General features: G+C 58.6%; 1 protein-coding gene across 1 annotated transcript in view; it reads right to left on the bottom strand.

Annotated features, from left to right (window-relative positions):
- CASKIN2 (CASK interacting protein 2) overlaps window positions 1–20,456 on the bottom strand; it is a 33,581-nt gene extending 13,125 nt beyond the window's left edge. The window contains 2 exon segments of the mRNA XM_040081877.1: window positions 17,608–18,314; window positions 20,416–20,456. Coding sequence (XP_039937811.1) covers window positions 17,608–17,701 — 94 coding nt within the window. The 5' untranslated portion in view covers window positions 17,702–18,314; window positions 20,416–20,456.
- Window positions 20,457–21,722: the final 1,266 nt, after the last annotated feature.

The following is a 21,722-nucleotide window of genomic DNA, read 5'->3' as shown; positions in this document are numbered from 1 at the left end:
TTTGCCGCTGTCACTGAGGCCTGGCCCACAGACCACATGGTTGGCATTTTTATGGCCAGGGCAGACACTGAAGCTTTCAGCTGTGAATGCAAGGATTGTGCTACCTCGGATATCCCCATCCGCCTGCCCAGCCCTCCCTCCCCTTCAGGGACCCAAGGATTGTGCCACCTCAGATATCCCTATTGCCCTGCCCATCCCTCCCTCCCCTTCAGGGACCACTGGGCAGCAGAGGATGCTCAGCTCACCCTCAGCACAGCCTCACACACACCCCCAGTGCATCCCCAGCTCCTGCTCCTTCCCGCAATTAATTCAAATGGATTCCTTCCTCCCACACAGAGAGGACATTTTATTCTTCACCAAGGGGTTGAGAGAGGATTAACATCTCTGGAATTCATCCGCCAAGTCAAAAGGGAAAGAAAGGAGAAGGTATGTGGGGGGCCAAGAAATACCACCGCTCCTCCTCTGCCTTTCCAGGCTGCCCCATCGCCGAGCCAGGGAGGATTAAATGCTTTGAATGGTTTCTGTGCTTTTTCCTATGGAAAAATCAAAGTCTGAGTGCCGCACTCCGAGCCTTGGGTGAAACAGCTGCTCAAACTCCACTCTACTGTTTTTGGGTCTTGGGGAAGGAGCCCCCTTGCTCACAGCCAGGTAGAAGAAGGGGCTGAAGATCCCTGTCCTTTTCCTTCCTCTCCTCCTCCTCCTCAATTCTCTTCTCTTCTCTTCCTCTTCTCTTCCCTCTTCTCTTCCCTCTTCTCTTCCTCTTCTCTCTTCTCTTCCCTCTTCTCTTCCCTCTTCTCTTCTCTTCTCTTCTCTTCTCTTCTCTTCTCTTCTCTTCTCTTCTCTTCTCTTCTCTTCTCTTCTCTTCTCTTCTCTTCTCTTCTCTTCTCTTCGTCTCTCTCTCGCCCAAGGTCTCTGCCCACCTTGCATGGCAGACCCCATATAAAGCCATGCTGGGCTGTGTGACCCCTCTGCTGGAAAAGAAGAGCTGAAGAGGGGCTGGCTCATTCATCATGCAAATGGATAATTAAAGGAAACCAAGTACCGGGGTGTTCATTACTGCAATTTACAGTGTTTTGTAAACAGCCTAATTAACACAAAATGGGCTTGGAGTGGCTGCTGGTGAAAGACTCATGACTCCTCACCACAGCTGAGGGGATCGGGACAGAATCACCCTAATTACCTCTGCCAGGGACTGTTTGTCTTTGAGCCTCAGCCACCAATCCAACAGGCCTTCCCAAAGGAACTAGCTCCCAAAGCCATCACTCAGCAGAGCTCCCACTTCCCCCTCCCAGCCCAAAGAGCCCAGGATCCAGAGTCTTCATCAAGGACCTCAGCAGCCTCAGGACCTCCTGACCTCAGCAGCCAGGAAAAAATAACATTTCACTTGTAACTTGGCCACTTCTGAACTGAGTCCTGGAGAACCATAACCACTGGGATCGCTCCCACCATCAGCAGCTGAAAACTGCCTCTGGAAAAGGGTTGGGAAGGGGAGGAGGAGGAAGAGGGGTCCTTACTCAGGGCGGGAGGGGCAGACCCTCAATGATGACCACGGGCAGTGCAATGCTGGGAAAAGAGAGGGGCTGGATGGAGATGCCCAATGAGCACCATCACCTCCAAAAGAGGCAGAATCAGCCCCTGGGGGCTGGTCCTGGAGTTGAGCAACGCCCACTATTTGAAGAAGAAGAGTTCACCCCAGAATCCCATCCCTAATCCCAGCCCCCTCAAGGGGACTGGGCTAGCCAGTGGAGTCCAATAAGCAGGGCTGGGATGTCCCAGGACATGGCGGGTGTCCCTGCCCGCTTCCAGGCATCTGTCAGCATCCACATCTCCCTGAGCAACATTCCTCAAATTCGTTCCCTGCTCCAGCAGCCCACCCAGGCCAGGACACAGGGCAGGACCACATGGACATGGTGTGAGTGGCAGGGAAAGCAGGAGGTCATAAATAGCAGAGCCAGGAGCAGCATTCCCTTTGAGGGTCCTCCTAAATGCTTGGATCCACCTTGGGCAGGGGGGGAAAGAGTTCACCCCTGATTTGCAGCTGGGTAAATCACTGCTTGGAGAGCTGGAGGGTTTGCAGCAAGGCTGGAAAGTGAAGTGTGTGTGGTACCCAAGCATAAAGGCATGGGAAAGGAGAGGAATGGAGGGATGGAAGGGAAGCAGAGCACAGCCAAGCAGCTCGAACCCCTCCACTAGCGCTATCCTGCTGCACAGCCTCAAACTCCAGGGACCTGGTGACAGGAAGGCAGCTGATGGAACATTTCCTTGCGTCCCCCTTCCTCATTCCACCCATGTGCTCCTTTGGACCAATTCCCCAGGTTTTCCCTGCATTTCTTCAGCCCCTTCTCTCCCTGCTGGTGCCCAGGCTACCCATCCTTTTCCACACAGAAATGTGTGGAAAACACAGGATATTCTGGAGCTCAGCAGAGGCTGGGCCAAGCTGTTCCCAATCCCACTGCCCTCCCAGACTGGCCTGTTCAGCTTTGGCCAGGGGGCTGCAGAGCTGGACTGGGAAAGGGCTGCAGGGTTAATCCAGCCCCAGCACTGGGATGGTGTGGCCAGATCCTTCACAGCCACATCATCACCCTCGCTGGGTTTGCACCGGGGTGGGAACACTCTCATCCTGATCTGCAACCCCCACTCCCCACCAGGTGCACACTCAGATCCCGGGAGAACGAACCCACAAGAACACGGACCCAGCGCTGAAGGGGTTATTTACTTGCAGGGAAATGGAAATAAATAACCCAGCCTGGTGCACGCCAAGGGTTAACTCCAGCCGTGGGTTGCCCCTGCCCGGGCCTGCTCCCCAGCACGACCCTGCGAGGGGTCCCGCCAGGCTCGCAGCCCGCTCTGCCCCGGCCCCGCCGCGCTCCCCGGCGCCTGCCCGGACAGGACGAGGCTCCGCAGCGCAGGGCCGGGCCTGAGCGAGGCCTCGAGGGAGCCAGCGAGCTTCTGTGCGGCGTCTGGCTGCCAAGCGGCAGCGGGAAGCACCTCCGGAACGCTCCGGCAAATTGCTTACAAATGTCGGGCCGGCCGCCGGCCGTGGCGAAGGCAGCGCGGCCGCCCAGCACCGGACGTGTCCGGGGCCCTCAGCCCTGGCACGGCCTGGCAGCGGCCCTCGGCCTTTGGATCCCCGCTGTGGCACAGCCCCGCACGGCGCATTCACAAGCGGCCCCCTTCGCCCGTGCCTCAGTTTCCCCGCGGGCTGCGCTCCCATGGCAGGGATGCCAGGCTGGGCTGGGCTCCTCGTGGGGTGCAGGGGGCACCCGGGGAGCGGCCGGGCCGGGGCGAGCACCTCGCCCGCCGTGCTGGCAGCCGGCCCGGCACGAACCCGTATTTACCCCCCCGAGGCACTCGCCTGGCGCCGGCTGTGCCGGCTGCGTGGAGCCAGGCGTGCCCTCGCCCGGCCCAGCACCCCTGTGCCAGCACAGCGGGCACCCTGAGTCACCCCCTGCCCTCCAACCGAGAGCTCGTCCCTGCGGGGACACCGGAGCTTCACCCCGGCCTCTTGGAGACGGGCACAACTCCTTGGGAAGCAGTGACACGTGCTCGCCTGGCTTCGGCTGCGGAAGGAAATGCCCAAATATCCCGCGGAGTCCTGCCCTTTGGAGACTCCTGTCCTGGCTCTCACACGGCAGTCAGGCTCCAGAAGGCTGGGGTTTTTGCTGTGACCCCCCCACACCGGTTTTGTCCACCCAGGGCAGCCACAGCAGAGCTCCACCACTTGCAAGATTTTGTTGCTGTGCAGGGCGACACACAGATCTGTACTGGACATCCACCTCCTTGCCAGAGACATTTGGAAAAAACCCTCTTTCTGCTGGTCCTGTGTCACAGACTCTCATCCCATCCCTTCATCCTGAGAAATCACATCCCCACACTCTGGCTGCAAGTACCCCTGTGCCATGAGCCTCCCTGTGCTGTAGGTCTGAGCATCCCAGTGTCACGAACATCCCTGTGCTGCCAGGCACATCAACCCTGAGTGTCCCTGTACCATGAGCATCCCTGAACATCCAGTCCTGAGCACCCCTACACTGCCTGCTACAAGTACCCTGCATGCAGGAGAGCCCTGTAAGGGCACTGCAGGAACACCATCCTGCTTCCCTGGGCAGTGGGAGAGGGACAGTGTGCACTGAACACACCAAATACATGCACATACCCTCTGGGAAAATGAAATCCACCTGGGGACGGTCACCACTAAGCCAATAAACCAGCTGGAGGAGCTAATCAGCTGCTATCCCAGGTCTCCAATGGTGGTGGCAGCCTCTGGAGCTTGAGGCAGAGATGGCAAGAGGTGGCAGCTTCACCCAACCTGCCCTGAGATGGCCTGGGGTGGCCCTGCCTGGGCATACGGTGGGTTCATGCCAGGGCTCAGGACAGACTCACTGTCTTGGCCAAAATCAAGCCTCAAGGAGGTGATGTCCATCCCTCTTCCGCAGGAATTACCCTTCCCTGTCGCCTCTCTGTCCACAGGTATGTCCTCTGTGGCCACCCACACCTGGCTCCTCCCGGCGCAGCGTCCCGGCAGACCGGCTGCTTCAGGAGAAGTTTCCCAATAGGTTCAGAAGATTCACCCACCTCGATAGGGAAGGAGGTCAGCCACAGAGATGTTAAGAAACTCAACCAAAGCTGCCCAGCCAGCTCAGAACAGAGGCTGGGTGAGAGCCAAGGGCTCCTGACCCCAGCTCTCTACTGCAGCCACCAGCTGCACCCCAAACACTGAGCCCAGTGCTGTGCCTGGCTCCCCCAGACAGGGGGTCCCCTAATTCCCCCGTGGTGATGGTTGGTGAATTTGGCTGCCAAGGTGCTGCTGCCTGGCTGAGCACCATCCCTGTGCCCAAATGCCATGGCTGTCCAAATGCCATAGGTGTCCAAATGCCAGGGGTGCCTTCCTGCCCACAAAGAGCCTGTGCTGGGTTTGAGGCTCTGCAGCATCACTGAGGAATGGGCTCCCCACCAATGCTGACAAACAGCCCCCACGCCAAGGCACTATGGGGTTGGTGGGACTGGGGAAAAGCCACTGGGTTAACTGGCAGGGATGGGGAGGCAGCAATCCAGGAGCTGGATTCCCATCAGCAGAGGGCAAATGGCAATGACATGAGAACAGATGGGAGCCCCTTACTGTCCCTACACCAACATCTGGCAACTCTTCAAGAGTAATTGGCATTTTCATCCCTTGAGAAACCAACCAAACCCCAGACCAGGCCAGGGCCCTGCCTGCTGTGACACTGTACAGGCTGCAGGACGGCTGTCACACCAAGCCCTGCTCCTGGTTTCAGCAGCCTAGAATAACCCTAGCAGGTGCAACAGCCTTCCAGGAGCTGAGCTCTGGGCAGCTCCTCACAGCATCCTGAGGCTAGACACAGCACCTCTGTGCTTTGAGTATCCCTGCACCTAAGGCTCATTTCTAACCTCAACACAAGTCACTATTTACCCCTAGCTGGAGTCCCAAATCCTAGGGCTTACAGCCACACAGAGCCCAAGCTGTTCCTGTCACCAGCTTGTTTCTGCTGATGGCGTGTCTGAGTCTCTTCTGGCAGCTTGGCCTCCTTCCTCACCTCCTTTAAGCAATACTGTCCTGCAGCATGTTCAGATACGATGGTGGATGATGGTGAAGGCAGGTGATGGCAAAGGCAGAGGAGTTTGAGAGGTGCAAGGATCTGCCTTCCACCCTGGGCTGGGCTGCTGGCCCACCACAGGCAAAGAGGGATAGGGCAACAGGACCATGGAGTCAATTGGGAGCCTTATTCCTTCTTTGGAAAAAGCTGGGAATATTTTTTTTCCAGGGGAAATCAAACTTTTAAGGTTTTTTAAAAGGCTGGCAGCAGGTGAGACATTGGGCAGCATCCCCACACAGCACAGATACTGATCACTCACCCCCAGCCCAGCTACTCCAGGACCCCCATCCAAACCCCCAATTCTCCCCTGCTGCTTCCCCTCACAAGCAAAGCAGGAAAAAACAGGCAGTTTGCTCAAAGTGAAGGCTCCCAGAACAATGAAAGGAAAAGCAGAATCGGAAACCTCATCTCCATCCACGCAGCTGGGAAGAAGGTGCAGCTCTCAGCTCTCGACCCCAAGGTTTGATGGCCACAGGGGACAGAGGGGACAAACACTAAGCAGGGAAAAGAGCATCACAGGAATCCTTTGGGGCTGGATTCACCCCTTGCAAAAGCCAAACACATACTCCTGCTCTGAGTTTCAGGCCCCCAGAAGGATTTCAGCTGTGATGAGATGAATGGTGCTTGCTCCCCTTCTCCACAATAATTTGTGGGTTTGTAGTGGCTGCCTACCCCAAAGTGACGCAGCCCAGCCCAGCTCCCCTGGCTGGGAGAAGCGGTAACACCCCTTCCCCATAGAGCCAAATTGCATCCCCCAGCCCCATCCAGGATGGAAACAGCTGGGAAAGGCTTCGGGTGGGGGAAGCCAGGCGGCTCCTTCGAAGATACAAGGGCTCCTTTCCCAGCTGGCCGGGGAAACGCGTTACCGGGAGGTGAAGTCACCGTCCCTGCTGGGACCTGGCTATTCCGCTCTCCAGGATATGAACTCAGAGGAGCTGTATTTGCCCAGGGAAGAGGTGGAGCCTTTTCCATTTCCCCCATCCTTCCGAAAGGACAGGACGCCTCCCGAGCGGGAAGAGATGGGCCGATAGCGGTGGGGGCCAACGGCCAAGTGCGAGCACTGCCTGAACCTGCAGCGGGCACTCTGTGGGGCCAAGGGCCACCCCTGGGCTGTGGGACACGGGGACCAACAGAGCATCTTAGCTCATGTCCAGCTGGTCCCCTGGAAGCCAAGGAAGGGCTGTCCCAGATACCCTGGCAAACGGGCTGCACCTACAGACACTTTCAGTGTTGTCATTAATGCCATACCCAGCAAATGGTGCATTAAAATAATCTGTGGCGGATGTGCTACAGATTGACCAGGGCAGAAATAACACAAAAAGGACTTAGAGAGATTAGGGAGAACAAACCCTGGCAGATTCAACCTGGCAAAAATGCAGATTGCAGCATCTGGGGAGAAATAATCCAACCGGCAGCAGGTCAATGGGAGGAAGAAAGAGGGGAAGCAGGATGTGGGGGGACGGTGAGAGCGTGTGCACAGAGGGAGCTGCTGGTCAGGAAAGCAACCTTGGCAGCCCTGCATGGATGCTGCTTCCCAGGGTACCATCTCCCACTGTGTATTCTGTTGCTTCCTGGGGTACCATTGTCCCTATCATACCCAGGGCTGTGAACATGAGAGAGGCTCACAAGGGATATGAGGTGAGCGACAGGAGCCAGCAGTGAAGGGTTGGCCTTGCATGGGAAGATTAGGGCAGGTCAGTAAATCTGGATTAGCTGAGCAACAGTTAATTAGGGAGGGCGGGCAGGGACGCAGCAACCCACCTACACCTGGAGGGGTTTGACGCTCCAGAGCAGCACGTACCTATTTATTTTATGGTTCTAACAATGAGCCCCAGATAAAAATTAGAGCAGCCAACAGTAGCCAGCAAAACCCTGTGGGCTCAAGGGAGCAAAACGAGGATCCAGGCCCTGCATTGTAGCTTAGAGGTTGCAGCAACCATGCAGCTCCTAGGGGAAGCGGGGCCAGGCTGAGGCTGGAGGACTGGGCTGCCACAGCCCTATGGCACCATATTGCCATCAGTGCCAGCCCCGTGCCTGCACATGGCAGCTTGGCACCCAGGAGCTGCTCCAGCCGGTGGAGCCAGTACTCAAAGCACACAGTGATGCGGAGGCTGGAAATCCTGTGACATTTTCCTCCTTTGGCCCCAGGGAAGCTGTTGTGCACCTGGAGCAGGCGCTGCCAGGGCGGACGGAGCAGCTGTCCCCACCCTGGCTGCGCTAATCTGGGCAAGGCACACACAGGATGGGAGGGGAGGCAGCGGGAGGTGAAGCTGTTCGCTCGAGGTCACCCAGAAGGTCGATGGTTCAAGCGCTGCCACTCCTTCCCAAGGCCGTGACATGGCTGGGAACTGAATTTTACTCAAAACTCTCCCTTCTTGCCAGCAGCCTGTGGGCAATCAGCTGTCGGCAGCCCGGGACTAACCTCAGATGGCTGCTGGCGGCCAGAGTTCGGAGTCACACGGTTAAAAATACCTTGCGGATGCCGTTCCTCATCTCTGACCCCACGAGCCCGTGCTGCCGCCAGCCCCGCTCGGGACGTGCCGGTGGGGTCCCCTGGGACACTCACAGCCTGGGCTGTGCACAGGGACATGGCAGCTGCCGCCTGGGGACTGGGTTTTCCTAAGAACCAAGGATTTCCACTTCTGGGGCGCTGCTGACTATATTCTCTATAGCCAAACTGGAAAGAGGGGCTCAGCTTCCTAAAGCTTCCTTCCAGCAAGTGATACCTGCACTGTCCAGCTCCCTTTGAACTGCAGCCCGGATTTCAGCAGCTTCAGCCAAACACCTCCTTCACTCCAGGACAGAGCCAAAACGTGGCCTCTTGTTCCTGCCAGTCTCAAGGGATGCTGGATGGGTGACTGCTCCTGCAGATTCCGTGGTGCTGCAGCCATTTGTGGCATCTGCATTGGGAAAGAGCGTAAGGATCTCACCCAGCAGTGGTTGCTCAGCTCACAAGCCATGATGGACAGGAGGGATCCCTCTCTAAATCCCTTCTCCAATGATGGTGAGGGCGCACAGGGCACCTTGCTATTCCCATTCCTTGTGCAAAGGTCACCAGCCAGAACACGTGAGAACTGACTGGCTGCTCCATGCTGCTGAAAAGTGGGAATGGAAGAGGGCTGGGTCCATCCCCAGTATGCACAGGCCAAGCTCTCTCCAGCCTGGGACAAGGAGCTTGAGAGAGGTGGTCCTACTGCCACTCTCTCCTTTCCCTCCCAAGACAGGAAAAGGAGTTGTCCTTTCAACAGCATCCTGTGGCATGGTGTTGTCCATGCCCAGAGGGATCAGACCCTTCGACTGCACACTTGGGTTTCTGGCTGGGCAATGCCAAAGTGGGAGAAGCCATCGCCAAAATCTCGCCCACTCCCTTAGCTGGATTGGAATATTTTCACAAAGCTGTGGCAGTGCAGATTTGCCAGGGATCCTGGTCTACAGTAGGGTTCCATATGCAGTGGACAGGAGAGGGACATGACAGCTACATGACCAGGATGTCCTGCACCACCCTGCATGTCCCCACATGGAAGCAGCAATCACTTAGCAGCCGGTGACAGTCTGTGTCCTGGGGAGAGGCATCACCCTGTCCTGGAAGCTGTAACCCGCCCCAGGACCCCACACCCACTTTCCCATCCCTTTGGGGCCCTTAGTGACTGCTGAGTTATTCTGGGCACTGCGTTCCTGACCCCCTCCCCTCGTCCCAGCTGCTGCAGGGCCAGCAGGGAGGGCAGCGGGTTCCTCCCATTGCCCAGCCCGGACGCCAGAGTCGGGCAGCAGCTGCTCGGGGACCAGCTGAGGACAAAGGCGACACGGAGCAGCCCCATCCCCCCATATACCTTGGAAGGGACAAGGGCTGAGTTACAGCAAGGTCAAAGGCATCATAATACAACTCCAATAGAAAAGAAAGAGCTGGATCTGAGGATCCCCAGTCCATGGGCTGAGCTCTGGTCAGCAGCTCCCCATAAAGGGATCAGAAAGGGTTTTGGGGGCAGCACATCCACACCTCCCAGCCCCCAAAGAATAGGCCTACCTCAGCACCAGAGGTAAACAGAGGCAGAGGCAACATCCTTGGCTCCTTGTCAAACCAAGGTCATGCCCAGCTTCCCGCAGGGACTCCGCTGCCTGCAGGGACCCCTCTGCCACGTCAGCCCCCTGCATCCCAGCCCTGCCTGGGCGCTCCCCACGCCCCATCCCAACGGAGCGGTGGTGGGACACAAGCCAAGGCCTGCCCGCTCCCTGGACCCCTGCCGGGAACCCGATCTGTTTACGCCTTCCTAGCATGGCGGGTGCGTGTCGGGAACGGCCCCGGCAAGCCCGACTTGGCTGCGCAGGCAGGACGTGGGAGCGAGCCCTGAAACCCCCACCTGCTGCCCCGCAGCATCCCAGGGCGGGTGGGGGAGAAAGTGGGGGAGCACAGGGAAAAATGGGACCCTCCCACCTCCATCTGCTCCTTTTTGTAGGAAAAGGCACCATTTCTTGCTCTGTGCTACCCCTCCCGTGGCATCCAATGCCCCCTACCCTGGCCAGGAGATCATGGCGCGTTGCTTCATCCCCAGGCCTGGCAGGGAACAGCTTTCTGAGCAGTGGCAATCCTTCTGGGAAAGCACTGGGAGAGCCAACCAGGCCTGGAAGCCTCATGTCCCTTCCTGGAAAACGAGGTACTGTTTTTGCAAACACATGGCCGGCAAAATGTGTGGGCACAGGGAGCTGATGGCCATATGCTGGTCCCTGTCCCAGGGTCTGGGCTGTGCCTGACTGGGGCTGAGAAGAGGCACCCACCTGCATCGCTCCTGGGAGGAGATATTCATTCAGGACCACTCACCTGGTGTGAGTTCAGTCCCACAAAGCCATAGACAGGCATTTGGAGCAGGCTGCAGTGGCACAGAGTAGAGCCATGACTCTGGGGACTTGGAGCTGGACACCTGCACATCCACACTGGGTTTGGAGTGAAAGGAACAAAGCAGCTCCAGGATGTGCTGCTAAATATAACCAGTGGGACAGATGCTCCAAGACAGGGAGTTGCCTGCACCTCCACACGGTTGAGGAGGAAACTGAGGGCTCTCCCAACACTTAAGTAGCTCTTGAGGTTTGGAGACACAGAGCAGGGTCAAAGGCAGCACCTAATTCTGTGCAGGGAGCCTCCTTCCCTCTAAGGAGGAGCATAACCCTTCTTTTTAAGCCAGCAGGATTAGCAGGTACTGGTTCAGGGAAGCCAGGAGGACTCATGAAGCCCTTCCCATCTGTGTCAGCCCCACAAAACCAAACCAGAGCTGCTTCAGACCAACCAGAGCAGACTGGGTTGCAGCCTAAAGCAATCCCCGGGCCATGGCTGTGCTGGACCCCACACTGCCAGCCAGACTCACCATGTCCTCGTGTCCCCCATGTAGGCAATGATTAGCCACCAGGGAGGACTCTGGCCCCTTTTGGAGGCCACTGAGGCAAGTGGTTCTCACGTGGCCTTGCCATGGTGGGGACACATCCCAGGTCCCCGAGGGGATGCACAGGCTGTGAGTTGGGTGTCCTGCCCCAGGGAGACAGGACACCCATGGAAGGGGAAATTCAGTGGGGCTCCCAATCCCCAGTCTCCATACCGCAATTTGCACCCAGTTCACCTCCACCTGGAAACCCCCTTCAGGCTTATCCACGCCTGTCCTGGCAGAGAAACAAGGCGATGCCTCACAAGGGACTGCTGGAGGGGGAGAGTGAGGCAGGCAGCCCCTGGGATAGATGCTCCACGGGGGCAAGAGGCCCCTGCAGAGTGGGTGGCAGAGCCTGAGCCAACCTCGCTGCTGGGAGCACCTCGGTGACAGGCACCAGATACCCTTGCCAAGCCCACCAACTCCTTTCCAAGCCCACACGGCCTTACACAACCAGCCGTGCCCAGCATTACGAAATCCCAGGAGTTTTCACCCCTCCCAGCAGAGCCACCCACCTCAGGTGGCCCAGCCAGGCGCAGCTCCTGGGACGGCACCGGGGAGGACGGGGCAGGGGTCCAGGCGTGGCATCAACGCCGAGGGCCACGTGCTCCCTGCGCAGCCTTGGCTGGGCCCGCGGGGAGCGGCGCTGGCAGGGCTTGGCGGAAGCACAGCTGGACGTGTTGCACCAGGCCTGGGATGCTGCGGGAGCCGCATACCTGCCTCACGCAGGTTCTCCCTGCTCCCTTATCTCGCCATCGCAGCCCTGCTCGCTTGCAGCTCCGGCCTTTCTCCCTGGGGTTGCAAACGGCTCGGGGTGGCTGCGCACCTATCCCGGGCAGCATCCCGCAGGAGTGAGGGATGGGCCAGAGTATCCAGCCCTTCCCTGGGAGGGTAGAGATCATACCGACAGAGTCATTTCCAAGCAGTTTGGGCATCTCCAGACAGGTCTGTGACTCACCAGGACACCTCGGCAAGGCTTGGGTGATATTACAGCCCCAAGGTTCAAACAGATCCCTCCCTCTGCATCCCAGGCGTGATTTTTTTAGGGAAGCCAGGATGGGATTTAGGGGGAGCCAGAATGCTCGCAGCTCCTCCCCACCCTCTCACTTGCTAGAGCAGCCAGAAAAAAAAAGGTGGTTTATTGTTATTTAGTTTCTTGCCCCTTTCATACTCCTTTGCCGGAGTTTTTGCCAGCGGCGGGCCCCGGGTCTGGCGGGGATCCAGGACAGCCGAGGCGCTTTTAAAAACAAAGCAGGGCGCGTGCATGCACACATACACGCACGGCATCCAACCCTGCTTTTAACTCTTGCCGGAGCAACGCCGGTGGAAGCATCCATTTCCAGCAGGAAACCATCTTACACGTGGTCCATCGCCACCGGGATCCAACAATTCATCCCCCCTTCCCAGAAAAATCTCTCTGTGGCACTGGGGTCCTGACGGAGAGGTGGCAGAAGTGATGCTGGTTGTTGTGGTGGTCCACCAGCTCCCTCCTGGAACCAGCCATGCCGGAGGATGGAATGCCTGTTCTGGCAGTGTCCTTGCCATGTCCCCTTCTCTGGAGCCCTGGGGAGCACTGTCCTGGTTACTGTGCCCGTGTGCTGCTGGCAGCCGGGCACACGGTGTCCTTGGGCTCGGGACTGCACTCCCTGCCTGCCTTCAAGCAGTCCTCACCTGAATTGTTGTGTGTTTCTGGGTCAGACAACCAAAATGGCCTCTGCAGCCCTTGGGAACGGGCAGCTGAGCCCCCTGGTCTGGGCTTAGTCACCAGGAAATGCCCAAGGAGTGGAAACTCCCCTCCTGTCCCAAACCTCAGCCTCCTGCCTGTGACACTGGGGATGGCTGCCAGCCTGGCTCCATCCACGGCCCTGAGGGAGCTCCACATTTCCAAGAGATCCCAGATTCCTTGGGATACCCCTGCGCTGTCTGGCCCTCTCCAAAGGATGGCAGCATGGCCTGGAGCAGGCTCAAAAGTCCCTACATTCATCCCCTTCCCCAGAATGAGCCTGGTTTTCCCACTCTTTCACAGAGACAAGGAAAAGTCAGCTGCAGCGGCCCAGGCTGACAGCAAGGGACCACAGGCTGCCCTGCCAATGGGTGTCTCCAGAGGCTGGAGACAGAAACACAGACAGGGGGAGATGTGAACACAGGGAAATTGGGTGCACAGGGGCAGGGGCTGGGCCGGCCGATGCCCAGCACATGCTCCTCCATCTCCCCGTGTGACGCTGTTTGCTCGTGCCTTATCTCCTGCACTCGGCACAGCGACTTTTTCCCTGGCTCTGGGAGCTCCAGTGGCAGCTGGGCCCCTTTCCAAACACAACACCCGTTGGAGCCCAGCTTTGAAAACCAACTGTCCCTTCACTCCTTCCGCTGCCTGTGCAGGGCTTTTCCTTCCCAGTGCGAGAGGTGGGAACGCCAGGATGTGAATGGGAAAACCCACCCAGCAAACACCAGGAGGAGACCCACCCCGGCTTCCAGGAAGGTTGGGAGCCACAGGAGGAGGAAGAAAGGATTGACCCCACCATGCCATGGAGCTGCAGCCCCACCACCATCCAGCCCCACGGCTGCTGCACTCTCTGGAGCCTTTGAAGCCTCTTTTCTCCTGCTCCCACCACCCACCCACCGCAGGCCGGTTCAAGGAGCAGGTCTGGGCATGCTGTGGGGTGCTGGGGTCCCCGGCACGGGGCCGCTGCCAGCCCGGCTCCCCGGGCACGGTGCCTCGCCCCGCTCCTGGCTCAGTCCTGGAGGAAGAGGGAGTTTTGCCCGTTTCGGCAGAGTTTCTCAGCGTCTCTCCGCAGGCGTGCCCACAGCCTTTCCAAGTCGGAGCGCAGCTGCGGAGCCGGTCCAGCCCGTCAGACCTACAGCGTGCGGGGAGAGGAGGGGAGGACACAGCCAAGGACGCTTTGGGAACTCGTCCTCGAAACTTGGGCTTCAAGGGACGTGGCCAGGGCCACACTTGTGCTTGGTGGCAGAGCCAGGTCCAGCCGCCTGCACCGCCCAGGGCAGGAGGGGAGCAGGAAAGGTGCCCAGGCACTCCTGCATTACTGCCACCAGGGAAAGCCATGGGGTGTAACAGAGCCTGACATGATAAGGATCCTGCCCAAGGCCAGTCTGGGCTCTGCCCTGTAGCCAGACCAGGAATAGCACCTGGAGTGCCCGAGGGTTTGGGACAAGCCTCGCTTGTAGCAGCAGTGAAGAGGAGGATGGTCCTCCTCCATAAAAGAGGGGGGGGCACAGTGGGCTTGCTGTCTGGCACAAAGGCACATCCAACACCATGACAAAATAACTCCCAGACTGCAAAAAGGAGCAACTTCTCCCCCAAACGACTACAGATCTGCTGCTGCTGGGAGAAGCAGAAATCCCGGTAGGTCATGAAAGGAGGGCAGATGTTTCTGCAGAGGACGGGGACACAGAGAGCTGCTGGCAAAGGCTAACAAATCACAGGAGAGATATTAAACCTCATGCTTTGAGGCTTAAGCTGATACACCTACTAGGGATTAGGAGGAAATTCAAGGGGGAGAGGAGTGAGTTATCCCACATCTGCCTGCTACAGTCTCACAGCACGTGGAGCAGCATCATCCTTCTCCTGCCAAACTGGATGGTGGCAGCAGCATCTGAGAGCTGGCACAGATCTCGAGAAAACCTTAACATGCTTTGTGCTGCCGGGACGCAGCAGTGGAAGGCTCTAACACAGGCATGGAAATAAAGCCAAGACCCCTCTGCAAGCTTTGCTAGCATTTAACAACTTGCTAGGTCATGGCCCAAAAACACAGCCACGTCCCAGGAGCACCCCCCAATCCTTAATATCTAAGGTCTAGAAAGCACCAACATAACTGGTGAAATGGGGCAAGTGGCTTGCTGAACCCCAGCAGGGCTTTGCCCCCTATCCTTGAGAGTTTCACACCAGTTTGTTCAGCTGCTGCCCTTTCTTTGCACTTCACACACGTTTAAACAAAAACCTTCACCGCTCCCTTGAGGAAAGCAAACAGTGAGTCCAGCTCCCGTCGCCTTCCACAGCTCCCTCGGGCCCCGGCTATCACAGGGGCACCCCCTCTCCCAGCATCAGGAGATGCGTCCCCCCATCCCCTCTCCCTCGATCCTGCATGCAGGGATGTGGACAGCCTAACTGCAGGGCACCATCCAGCTCCAGGAGCTGTCACCCCTGAGATCCCTGGCCAGAGGGGCTCTGCCTCTCGCCTCCCCCAGGAGCCCCAGCCCCTCAGCGCTGGCCGGGCCAACTGGTGCATTGTTGGCGAGGGCAGCAGCCCAGGGACGTGATTGATCGCGGGGGAGAGAGGCCAAAGCCGTGATGGGTCGTTTAACAATTTCAATTAAACTCTGCAGCGCTCCCGAGGCAGAGGGGAGGGGAGAGGGAGAAGGAAAATAAAAAGAGGGATGTTTCCATTGCCAGGGAACCTCAGCAAAGCACGGCTGGCCCGGCAGGAGCAGCCTGGCTCTCCCAGACCAGAACCCCTTCCCTGGCTGCAGGACGTCGCGCCAACGTCCCCTTCCCGCAGGCAGGACAACTGCCCTCACCTGCCCTTTCCCTCCTGGCTCCTGCCCCCAAAAATCTTGTCCCTGCCCACCCCACCACCTTGGAATGAGAGGTGCTGTGACCCACTTGTGCGGCGGCGCTTGCTCGGGGAGGAGGCTGCGCACGGAGAATATTAAACAACGCGTCCCTGAAGTTCCCGCTGCCGGGACTGGCGCTTGGATTTTGCTTACGTGCGGTGACTTTTTTAGGCACAGGAAGCCCCAGAGGGCTGATCACAGCGATCGAGCTCCCAATCCACTGAGACAGCAGAAGGGCTCTTAGAGGGATTTAAAAATATATATAATAATAATAACAAAAAAAAAATTCAGCATCTTAGCCTGTCATGCGAGAAAGGCGCTTTAATGAGCAGCAAAGGCAGCAAATGCTTGGCTCACATGGCATCGGTGAGAAGAGAGAGAGGGAATCATAAGGGATGGGGAGCAGTGGTGCCCTCCATGCCAGGGATGAGCCTCCAGGACCAGGCAGGGGGCACAGGAGCCCCATTGAGGGCTCGCAGCAGTGGCCTTGGAGGGGTCAGGGTTTTTGGCCCCTCCTTATAAAGGAACAAAATGAAAATAAGCCTAGGGAGCTGCTGATGTTGCTGCAGCGGGGGAGTTAAACACACATGTTCACGTGGGTGCCCCATGGCTGCAGGGAGGGGAAGACTCCAGAGAGAAAACAGACGGGATTGCAGACAGTTACTGGAGGGTATGAGCGAAAACAAGTGTGACTTCACCCCTCTGGGTGTGCAGGAGGAGGAGAGCCATGGGCACCCCGGCCTGCACACACTGCCCAGCCATGGGACACCAGCTGGGGGGACAGGGCTGCGTCAGCCAGCAGGACACGCATGTCCTGACGTTATTTATTGCCTTGGGGGTGTCCTTCAACCCACCCACATGGGAAGACTGCTCTTGTTCAGCTCTGGGACCCTGTACAGGCACAGCAGCAGCGGCAATGGCACCCAATACCTTCACCCAGGGAAGGGGCACTAGATGCCCCCGTTCTGCAGAGGAGGTGGCTCCAAGCCCTTCTGAAAGCCCAGAAGTTGAGATTTGCAAAGTTCTGGCCCCAGTCAAAGCTTTCCAGTGGATGACCCAGGAGAGCTGATTCCATCCTCATGTTTATAATCCTCAGCCTAACCTGGGTTTCTCTGCACCAGCCTCTGTGCTCTGAGCTGCTCCTAAGAAGCCTTAAAGCTGCTCCTGCCTGAGCTTCCTCTCTCCCTCCTCCAGACAGCTTATGCCCCTTCAGCTTTCCCACATACCCCCACAAGACCCCCCACGATGAGCAGCCTGGGCAGGAGTATCCACACTCCCACAGTCCGGGCAGCCAGGGTGCCTCTTCCCCCAGCCAGACACAGCATTGAGAGCTCTTTTATTTACTTTTCCCAGTTTCCTTCTCTTGGTCTGTCAGGAGAAAAGGCCAGGAGATCAGGTGTATACAAGGGGTCTGTGGCACTGGCCACAATCTCATCCACCTTTCCACCCTCCCCATCTCCTCCAGATGCTGTGCAGCATCTGCAGGACCTTGGTGCCCTTGGGGATCCCCCGAACCCTCTGTTCGCTCCAAGCTCAGCTTGCTACTGACCTTTCTGAGAGCACAGGCAAGAAAACAGCCCTGCTGAAGGGTTAAACATTACCAGACTGAAATTCAAGGCTTGACGATTGGTTCCAGTCGACTGGCTGGGATGATAATTTTTCACAAGATAAATACGGCTGGAAGTGGCAGCAACCGCTAAAGACCCTTTGTAGCAGCGTCCCCCCCCAAAGCGGTTCACTTCCCCCTGCCACGGCTGCTTCCCTTCACCCAGCCCTGCTCAGTGGCCCACACTCCAGGGCCCCTGGCCCCGAGCCCAAGGGGAACCCCAGCTCAGCTGTAGGATTGCTTACAGCCCAGTCATTCATCCGCATGGGCTGTGCTTGCGCTCCTGCATCCGGCCCCAGCATAGCTCATGCGCCGGGGGTCAGAGCCAGCACTGCGACTCGCACCCCGGGACTGGCAGGAGCACCCAGCCAGGGGGAGGCAGCCCACAGCTCTCTGCCCAGGTACTCACTGCTCTTGGACACCTTGATCTTGGCCACCAGCTTCTGCACACCAGGTACGTCTCCGTTCTTCACAGCCTGGATCAGCTCCTGCTCGCGCCCCATCGCAGGCAGGTGGGAGCAGCGGCGACGTAGAAACCCTCAGATCCCAGAGGTTTATAAAGCCATTGGAATAAGCCCCTAATTCCTCAAAACACACTTTGATGAGAGATGAAATCCAGGAAGAAAGACACTTTACAATCCCACAGGGCATAAAAACCAGAAGGAAGAAGTCTTTCTGTTAAGGGCAGAAGTCCCTTTCTGTGTCAGGCGGAGCAGGACCCAGATAGGGTTTGGTCGGAGAACATGCAATCGGTTAAAACAAAAAATACTTCAGTGCTCGGGGACAGGCTCCCGGCAGCACCAGAGCTCTGTGAAACAAAGCCAGGCAGCTCGGGGCAGGGTGTCCAGCGCTGGCAGCATTGGGATGCCCTCAGCCTCTCACAGCACTCCTGGAGCCAGAGGTGTTGTGCTTTGCTCCCTCCAGCAGGCTCTGCTGCGTTGATGAGTCCCTAATTCTTCCCAAAGGGATTATGGGCTCGTTGCCATCTGGAAGTTATAGATCCTCCCTCTCTGGTGCTCATTAGCCCCTTCGTTTTGGCATTCCTCTCGGTGACGGCACTGCAGGCACGCTGGAGAGCCCCGCGCACGGCCGAGCCCCGGCACGGCAGCCCAGGACCTGCAGAGGGAAGAGCAGAGTCAGCCCCCGAAGGCCATTTACCTCCCGGCTCCGTCGCGACAGCTTTTGTATCCGTGCCGAAGAACGAATACTTTGACTATATTTAGTCCTGGAGGGACTTGGCTCATTCTAATGTTAAACGGAGAGGGAAGAACCTATAGAGGAAACCTGCCGAGGCTGCTGCCCCCAGAGCGGGACAGGGGCACAGCTCCTTCCCGGGGCCACACACACGCCACGTCCTCCCTAAAGGCAGCACACGGGGCTCGGGGCACACGACGTCTCCCCCTCTCTTTTCCCGGCAGCAGCACACAAAGGATGGAGCTGGGAAGGTTTCGCTAAAGCCCTCTGCAGCCCACGGGAGCGGGTCAGCCTGCCTCACGCTCTTCTCCTCCCGTGCAAGGATAAACCCTCACTCTCCAAACTTCCTGGGATGCTCAATGCCCTGGGACCGAAGACACTGCTTTTCACCAGTTCAGGAACTTTCTCCAGCCCCAGTGAGGAGCTGGTTGTAATTCAGAAGGACAGCTGTGCTCAGAACCGCATCAAAGCCATATCCTGGCCAGCCTGGGTACCCTGGAGAGGGCACGGGGTCCTCTAGAAGCAGTTCACGTGTCCAGCCTGTGCTTCCACACTGCACCCGGGCTGCCCACACTGTGTGGCAAGAAAACCCCTCCTGGTTCAGGGCCATGCATCTGGCAGGCTGCTCCGACACCGGGGAGGAGCGTGCGTGCAGGAGAGCAGGGAGCACACGCCGTGCCAGCTGCAAAGCCATCGCCAGATCACCCCACAACTTTGCCTCTGCCCATCCAGGACGGATCAGAACCAGCTCTGGTTCCCCCCAGCCATGGTTCAGTGGAGTCTCCCTTCTCAGAGCACCCGACCTCCACAGTTTATATAACAGCGGGTGTTGCTTCCTCCGAGCAATCGAGGTCACTGTTCGGAGCAGAGAAATCACGGGGGAGACAAGGCAACAATGACAGGTCCTGTCGGGGTGGGGGCAAAACCAGAAGGAGAATCCCATGGCATAAGAGCATTGCTCAGGCGGGAGCTGCAGCTGCCCATGAACATGGCTCATGCCTTCCCCGCGTTCCCCAGGGTGCAGCAGCACAGGGCAGACAAAAAGATGATCTTCAGGTACTGGCTTAGCTTCTGAGACAAGGGGGTGTGTGATTCCCACACCAGGCTGGGGGGTTCTTCCCCACCCACAGCTCATTTAGCCGATGAATCCCTCGGCACTGAAGGTGGTGCCCGTCGGGGCCAGCTGTCACCTCCCCTCGTCCTGGGGCACCTGCACAAGCTTATCTACCTTACAACAAAGTTTCAGCCACTTGACTCAGACTAACCTCTCGCTGCAAACAAATCCCCTCCCGAAACCTCCTTCGTCGCACCGTCTTCAGAACTATTTCGTTTAACCCTGTGCTGCTCCTCAAGAGCATTCACAAGAAGCAAACGTGAGGCGGTGAGACGACTTTATATTTGAAAAGTCTGCCCGGCCTCACTTGGAAAACGGCCCCAGCGCTGCTGCTTCGGCTCCCAGAACACGCGGGACTCAGCGGGCAACTCGGAGGGACCGAGAGCTCCGAATGCCGAGCTGCACCTCCTTTCCAGAGAGGAGCAGCGAAGGTAAAATTCGAGAAACGCACAAAGCTGGAAAAGCAACAGCAAAACATCCCTCCCACACGAGCAGAGCTGAGCCTCCAGCCCAGGAATCCACCTGGAGAACCAAAGTATCCCAAACATTCCCGCAGCCAACGGCAGCGCCCGGGGAAAAAAGGAGGGAGAGGATGGGGGAAAAAAAACCCCAAACAAACCCAAACCAGTTACGTAAGTGGCGGAGGAAAGATGCAAAGGAGCTGGAAGCACCCAGCCGTGTCCCGAGGGGCGGCGGGGGCAGCCCGGTTCCCCCGGGAGGCTGGAGCCCCGCTGCGGACGCGGCCGGGCGGGCAGCGAGGGGGGCCCGGCCGCGCCTCCGCCTCCCCCGCCCCGAGACCCCCGGGCGGGGCGGCTCCTTCCTCCGAGCGCGCTCGGGGGGATTTTTGTCCCCACCGAAGAGAGTTGTTCCGCGGCTCTTGGGGCGAGTTGCTCCGCCGGCCCCACTCACCTGGCGGCGCTCCCAGCCCGCCGCACCGGGGCGAACCGAACCGCGCCGGGGCGAACCGACGGCACCGGACCGGAGCCGCCCGCGCCGTGCGGAACCGCTCCGGACCGCGGCGCACCGAGCAGTGCCGAGCCCGGCCCGGCCCGGCCGCAACTTCCCGAGCCGCGCGGGGCGGGAGCGGGGCCGGTACCGGAGCGGAGCCGCGGGTCCCGGCTAGCAGGCGGCGCGGCACTCGGCAAAGTCCCGCTCGGGCCGGCCCCGTCCCGGCAGGAAATCCCTCCCCGGCCCGGCCTGATTGGAAAAGCCCGGCGGGTTGTGCGGCGGGGCCGGGCCGGGGCGGCTGTCACTCACCGTGATGCGGCGTCGAGCGGGGCAGGGGCCGGGCCGCCCACCCCGCCGCACCGGCACCGCTCCGCCCCCGGCCGGGGCTGCCCCCGGCTCCCGGGCATCCGCTCGCTTTGAAGGGGATCCGGCCGGACGCACAGCGCGGGCCGGGACCGGCGACGGGGAGCGGGACCGGCGTGGTACGGCACCGACCCGATGCTCCGGGACCGGCGGGGTTCGGGACCGAGCCGGTGGGAGGTTCCCCATTCTCGATCCAGGACCGAGACAGTGGTTCGGGACCGGCTCCCTTGGAAGTCCTCCATCCTCCTCAATCCACCTCTGAGCCGGTGGTCTGTGACTGGCATCGTACCGGACCGATCTAGTGCTTGATCCGGGATTGCTCCGGTGCTGCAGGACCGGCCTCGGAGAGAAGTCCCCCATCATCGATCCTGGAGCAACACGGTGGTCTAGGAACCAGCCCTCCCCCGTCAGCCCTTTGCCCCCTCCACCCCCAGCCCCCTTGGCAGAGGGGCTGCATAATGCCACTGATGGCACCCATGGGACCAAAATCCACGGATCCCCAGCTGTCAATTTGATCCCCAAATTAATTCTACTCTCACAAAGCACTAAAACCACCAAAAATCGCCCATTTTTGCCAATCCAGCAGAAACAGCAGAGGCAAGCTCTCCCTCGAGCACAGTTCTTTTAAAACAAGAGATTGCCTAATAAAGCTGGACAGTTTTTTGTTGCATGATACCACTGGATTATCATCAACTAATCAGATTAACAACACACGGAGGCTTTGGTTTTATGCACTAAATGGCCAGACTGCAGCTCCCTGGAGGAGCTGCAACGATCCCACACATCTTCAAACCAGGCCCCGAGACATCTCACCAAATGATGGTTTCATGAGCAACCCCAATGAGGGGGATCCTTGGCAAGGAGGAGGGACTGACGTCTCCAGACACACCCTGGCTTTTCAGCTC

Source organism: Hirundo rustica, chromosome 18 (assembly GCF_015227805.2).
Source record: "Hirundo rustica isolate bHirRus1 chromosome 18, bHirRus1.pri.v3, whole genome shotgun sequence".
Classification (NCBI taxonomy): Eukaryota; Metazoa; Chordata; class Aves; order Passeriformes; family Hirundinidae; genus Hirundo; species Hirundo rustica.
The sequence above is the reverse complement of the archived record's forward strand: the minus strand, read 5'-3'. Positions and strand labels throughout refer to the sequence as shown.